This window comes from Lolium rigidum, chromosome 4 (assembly GCF_022539505.1).
Source record: "Lolium rigidum isolate FL_2022 chromosome 4, APGP_CSIRO_Lrig_0.1, whole genome shotgun sequence".
NCBI lineage: Eukaryota > Viridiplantae > Streptophyta > Magnoliopsida > Poales > Poaceae > Lolium > Lolium rigidum.
In genome coordinates, this window is record NC_061511.1 from 234439824 (window position 1) to 234446103 (window position 6280).

Sequence of the window (6280 nt, forward strand, 5' to 3'; positions counted from 1 at the left end):
GCTTTCACGATTTCTATATATTTTCTATCCTATGAATCAAATTAGCTATTCTTTTCTAGGGATGTAAACGGATCGGATCGAATCAGACATTTCTATTACCATATTCTTTACCTTATTTCTATGACAGATTTGGATCGGAACGGATAATGATCGGATTCAGATGCGGATTATATCGGATTATGGATATGGAGTGGATTTGGACCAGACTCAGATCGAAAACGGATTATTAAGAAAATATACAAATAAAAATAGAAGTATGCTTCTTTATGTAAAATATAAAATATGTTTGTAATTATGGTTTATAGCTAAATGTACACACCTATTCATATAACAAAGCAAATTGCGTGCTAATAGCATATTGTCTAACTATATTGTCTAAATATTTTGGGTTGGACTAATTTTTGAGTTATCCTCGTTGAGTATCTCGGATAATCCGTATCCGTCGGATAGTATCATACCATATCCTCTACCGTATTTGCCGGATATGCGCTTGAGCACTATCCGCATCCGCATCCATATCCGACGGATTTCTAAAAAACACATTACATATCTTAAAAACGAATACGTACGGATGCAGCAAAAACTAGCTCTGGTTGTTAACAGGTCATGATGGTCCAGACATGCGTACAATGCCGGCCGAACCATATGTAGAGGCCGATAAACATTAATTTGACCGGATCAGTTGTAGCCTGCAATCCGAGCCGAGGACGGGTTTACGGAGTTAGCTCACCCTCGCGAGATCGCGACCCTTTGTCCCGCCTATTGTAGCACGTGTGTCGCCCAGGGCATAAGGGGCATGATGACTTGGCCTCATCCTCTCATTCCTCCGGCTTAACACCGGCGATTTGTTCAGGGTTTCAAACTCATAGTGGCAACTAAACACGAGGTTGCCCTCAGTGTCCATCGGTACCTGCTGCTGTAGCACCTGGTGGTACGGCGGGCTAGAGAGATCGCGGCACCGGAGGGAGGGATCACGCTTTCTCTCCCAGCTTCGTCACACACACAGCACAGAGCCGCGCGCGCGCTCGCACCCAGTGTGGGAACCGGGAAGCGGGTAAAGTCCTGGGTAGTAGCGTAGGGCGCTGGGCACTAGGCGATACGGCTCCACGATCTCGTCCCCTGCACCTATCCTATCTCCAGCACTCGACCACCACTTCTCCCGGCGCCGGAAATATAATCATTTGCCGGATCCGATCTTGGCTCGAGCTCTTGGCCAGACCCTCCCTCCGTCCAAGCTGCGCTCCAAAAGCCGCGCCCGGCGATGAGATCCGGCGGCCCACTTGCTGGCGACGAGAGTTTTGAGGCGAGGTGAGAAATCATTGCAAGTTTGTGTTCGCATTCCCATTTCCTTGAACTCCCGTTTCGTTTCGCTCGTGTCGCTCGTTTCGGCCTCGCCCTACCCTTTGTTGCCTTGCGCTCGGTCTCGCATCGCAGAACCTGCTGCTGGGGGCAACTCGGAGGAATCTTCCCTTCACCCACCCCTCCGCCTGTGAAACGCTGACGCCTACGTTGTTACCGGTGAGGCCCAACACGCGTCCCTCTCCCCCACAATCCTCCTCTCCACCCCAGCCGCTGCTCTTCTTCGTGTTTCTTGCAGTGTGTTTCCCTGTTTGCCGTCTGAAAAGCTCGGCGTCCCGGAAAACAGGTTTCCTCTTCCGGCCAACACGCAGGCGACGCTGCTTCTATTCCACCAACTCCGCTGCCATTTGGCTCTACGCCGCTCGCTCGTTTCTGCTTGGGCCAGTCGAGGTCCAGCAGAGCACAACGCCCTCCTTTTCTCATCTCCTCTTTCGGTTTCCTTCTCTGCCCAGTCCCATGTTTCCTGGCCGCACACCTCTGTAAAGGCTTCTCCTCTTTTACCACCCCACAAAACTTTTGTTTTTGCTTGCTTGGGTTGAAAAGAGGAGCCTTTTGCTTTGCTCCAGCTGCTGTTTCAAATCTCTCGCGGTGTCCGCTTCATTGTTTTTGCTCCGGCTTTTCAGCGTTCGAGAAACTCGTTTCCACAGGTTCCCACGCACACATAGCATTCATTTCCTCTCCTCTCCTTGCAGTTTGTACCATTTCTCTAACTTTCTTGATGAATCTTCGCACTCCCCTGACGCAATCTCTCGCGGTGTTCTTCTTGCAGATAGCCTCCCAACCGCAACGCCATGGGCCGCGCCATGAGGTGGCTCAAGAAGGTGCTCACAGGCGGAAAGAAGGAAGGGGACAGGGACCGGGGCAAGGAGCTCCCGCGGAACGCCGCGGCAGCGCACAGCGACGCCGCCATCGCTGGGCCGCCAATCGAGAGGAGGCGGTGGAGCTTCGCCAAGGCCAGGAGCAGCGTCGCCGACGCCAGCCGGCGGCCCTCCGTCACAGCCGTCGTCGCAGGGGAGCTCTACCAGGTCAGGCCCTGCGGCTGCGGCCAGGACCGCCACGTCGAGGCCGCCGTCCTCATCCAGAAGGCCTTCAGAGGATACCTGGTACGATACGACTCACCCTGCTGTGCTGTTCATGGCTTCTCGCTTTCTTGCATCTTGCGTCTTCTTCAAAACAATCGGGTTTTCTGATGAACATGCTGCATATGTTTAAACTTTTTGCTACTAGGTGACTTTCGGCATACCAGTATTATCTTTGTTTATCTCTCGATACAGTTCTAAGCGGTTGATGAATAGATGAACGGGATATTGGCAGATTCCTCTGCATTTGCATTGGCCGCTAGATTTGACTTGGCTTTGCTTGCATCCTGTTGCAACGCCTGCTTGTCTTTTCCTCTGCCCGGGTCGTTAGCTCGTAGTAGTACTGCTCATTTGTTTAACATGCTGCTGCTGAGGATATACATTTGTTTAGTTACAACACCATAGCCACGTCTGTCCGTAGGTGCGATCCGTAGAGAATCTGCGCGTATGTGTAGCATTACTCCTAGCTGCACACCGTGACACGAGCCTACTCCATGCACTCGTCATCGCAGTTACTATTAAATTCTTCAATGTCACAGTTTGAATTTTGCCGATGTCAATGTGAAAATTTGAATTTTGTACCGCGACTATGCAGGCTAGGAAGGCGCTCCGTGCCCTGAAATCGCTGGTGAAGCTCCAGGCTCTGGTGCGCGGCTACCTGGTGAGGAGGCAGACGGCCAGGACGCTGCACCGTCTTCAGGCGCTCATGAGGCTCCAGGCCTCCTCGCACGCTCTCAAGAACCCGTCGTCCCGGAGATCCATCGAACAGGTGAGGATTTCTAACGGCAATGGTTTTTCATGACATGGACTAGCAGCTTTTGCTTGGCGGATGGAACTGAACTTTTTTTTGTTGACGCGTAGGAGCGCAAGACGTTGCTGCCGGTGGCGCACCGGCGGCGCCTGTCGGAGGGCGGCGACGCTGGCTTCGACCGCAGCCCTCGGATCGTGGAGATGGACACGTGCCAGCTGCGGTCCCGGTCGTCCCGGATCCCGGTCCGGTACGCCGCCGACCCGCACTCCGCTCCGCCGGTGGCCTCCCCGCTCCACTACTTCTGCAAGCCGCCGTCGCGCCTCCAGCTCCGTGAGCTCGAGGCGCGGGAGCTGCCCAAGACGACGCACAACACGCCCCGCCTCAGCGTCGGCGCGCTCCCGGCCGTGGGCGGCTCCCCGGCCAAAGCCCGGCCCTCCTGCGGTGGCGGCGGGCGGGAGTCGAGCAGCCCGCGGTACATGGCGGACACGGCCTCGTCTGTGGCGCGCACTCGGTGCCACAGCGCGCCGCGGCAGCGTCACGCCGCGCCAGGCGAGCCAAAGCAAGCTGCGCTTGGCCGCGCCGTGTCGAGGAAGACGACGCCGCCGCAGCAGTACCAGCAGACGCAGGACAGCTTCAGCTTCCAGAGCTCGGAGGCCACGAGCCGCGTGGAGGACTACTCCGAGATCAGCGACGAGGTGACCAGAGACTACTACCTCGACCAGCTCTGGTGATCCTCATTCCATTGACAGATCCGACCTCTACTGATCAATTAGGAGGGGAAACTTACTGTATTAGGAGGGAGAAGAACAAAGCTTTTAACATCATGTGGGTACATATTAGTAATAGTGTAGTAGTATGTAGGATTAACCGATGCTTAGTTCATGGCACACCATTATCATCATCAGATGTACTGCCAGTGAAGCTCAAGCATGCCAAAGAATGGAGAAGGGAATAAAAATCCGTTCTGCTTCTGCAAAACCATTTTGAGAAAACGAGGCCAAAGTTCTTGAATTCAACATTGTGATTGCTTGTTTGGGTCCTTCCACAATTCAATGCCAATTCTGAAACCGTTTGGGAAAAAGAGGCCACAGTAGCACATGACACCGACGCCTCCTCTAAAAAAACTAAGGTAGAAAAAAATCTGCAAAAACTGTAGCTCGTCAGATGGTACTGACGAAGAGGTACAAAGGGCATGGAAACTGAGAAGAAGCTGGAGAGTAATGGACATACGGCCGAGCTCCGTTCCTCGCAGATCCTTGGCAGTGAAGACAAAGCTTTGTGGTTGTTTCGTACGTACAGCACCGGCAATGCCACTCAACCGCACCTCTTTATGGATCGCTTAAATGTAGCAGACGTACGTACTACCTTGCTCTGATGTGAAGCATCAGGAGGAGGCAGCGATTGTGAAAATGGCAAGGGGCAGTCCTAGATGGTTTCATCATATGGCTGTCTGCTATGTTGAGTTGTTGACATGACACGCTAGTAGAGAGGTTCGGCAGAGATTCAATGCCGGTGCAGATTTGGACGACGGGGACGAAGATCACGTCCTTGTCCATCTCCATATATATTTCGTTCCACACGGCTTTAATGTCACCGACGGGGTACAGTACCAGGCAGGTGCTCGATATCGTAGCTTGCCTAAGACGGCCACATGGGTCATATGTATATCTTCTTTCTTTTGGGTTGATTTTTTTTAAGGAACGGGCAATTGAAGTGCCAATCGATTAGATAGAAATAGAGCTAATTACAAAAGGATCGCAAGTGAACCAAACGGCAAGAAGAAACAAAGGAAACTAGCAGCAAGCCGGTGGGCGCTAGCCTGCATTCCCGTCTCCGAGGTCCTGGGTGTGCGAGTACGCCCTATGGACAATGTCCTCCTTAACGAGAGGCGCCACGGCCGCTGGCTGCAAGCTTGCAAGGCAGTGTTCCGAAACACCGGCATGTTCCTCACATTCCAAACGCCCCACATGGAGTAGATGATCGCCCCACTGACCTCCCGCTTCTTTTCCTTCGGGAGGTGGGAGATCATCTCATCCCACCAATCGTTGAGTGACTTCCCGCCCGGAGGCAGTGTGACGCCAAATGACCCATTCCAAGTGAAGATCTGTTCCGTGGAGAAGTGATAGTCAAGGGTGAGGTGTTGCACCGTCTCTTGGTGGATATGACACAACTTGCAGATTGGGTCGTGAGGCCATCTCCGGAGCGCGAGGTTGTCAGCCTTGAGAGCTTTGCCGTGCAGGGCTAGCCATGCAAAGAACTTGCATTTGGCCATCATCTTACAAAATGCAAGAAATCTAAGATTAATATTATCAGTTTTCGAGCAACTTTTAGATCTTAAAATATTTTTGTATAAGAGCAAACTGAACTTTTGTTTTCTTCCGTCAGGGCCAAGACGAGGCTGTCCTATGTGTTGAACTGTTTGGCGGCGGGAAAGACCAGTTTACAATTTGATATTTGGATTTTTTCCACACTATAGGAGACTCTCAAATGCTAAATGAAAACATGTCGAGGAGTACAAAATAAGACTCTTTGATTGGAAAGGAAAATTGCTCTATCTTTGTGGAAGGTGAGTGCTCATCAACTCAATACTAAATAATACTATGGTACTAACCAAACTACTACTCACCCTAGTAATGAAAACGCATACCCCTTCGTTCCCGAGAGAAATGCTCAGGCGATTAGGGCTTTCCTTGCCTCCCGTTTGCAGGGTCGTTGATCTTCCTCGCCTCCTTTGGCCTTAGGGCCATGGAGGCGTGGGTGGATCACGGTCCTTGTCGGCGGGATGACACTGTTTTATAATGTTTTTCTTAGTATGCTTAGGGTTTGTGTTCCACCCTTGAAGACACGGCTGGAGAGCGTTTGGAGGTTTGTCTCTAGCGGATCTTGCTAGATTTGGCCGGTGTTACTTCTGATTTACGCTTCTCTTCATTAACGATGGTTACTGCACTTGTGCACTATTGAAAGGATCTTATGCCGCACCTAGAGGGGGGGGGGTGAATAGGTGCTAACCAATTTTTAGTTCTTTTTCAATTTAGGCTTGACACAAAGGTAAATTCTCTAGATATGCAACTAAGTGAATTTACCTATATGA

The 6280-nt window shown here is 51.6% G+C and overlaps 1 protein-coding gene across 1 annotated transcript; it reads left to right on the forward strand.

Moving 5' to 3' along the window:
* Positions 1-2150: 2150 nt before the first annotated feature.
* Positions 2151-3961, forward strand: LOC124705855 (protein IQ-domain 26-like). The gene is made up of 3 exons (XM_047237551.1): positions 2151-2462; positions 3034-3207; positions 3300-3961. Exons 1-3 carry the CDS (start codon positions 2151-2153, stop codon positions 3918-3920), a joined length of 1107 nt encoding a protein of 368 aa, XP_047093507.1. The 3' UTR covers positions 3921-3961.
* The last annotated feature ends 2319 nt before the right edge of the window (positions 3962-6280 follow it).

Excerpts from the sequence above, each read along its gene's own strand:
- LOC124705855 (XM_047237551.1), top strand. The coding sequence starts at position 2,151 with ATGGGCCGCGCCATGAGGTGGCTCAAGAAGGTGCTCACAGGCGGAAAG. Across the intron at positions 2,463-3,033 it reads AGGCCTTCAGAGGATACCTG|GCTAGGAAGGCGCTCCGTGC; the intron begins GTACGATACGAC and ends GCGACTATGCAG. Across the intron at positions 3,208-3,299 it reads CCCGGAGATCCATCGAACAG|GAGCGCAAGACGTTGCTGCC; the intron begins GTGAGGATTTCT and ends GTTGACGCGTAG.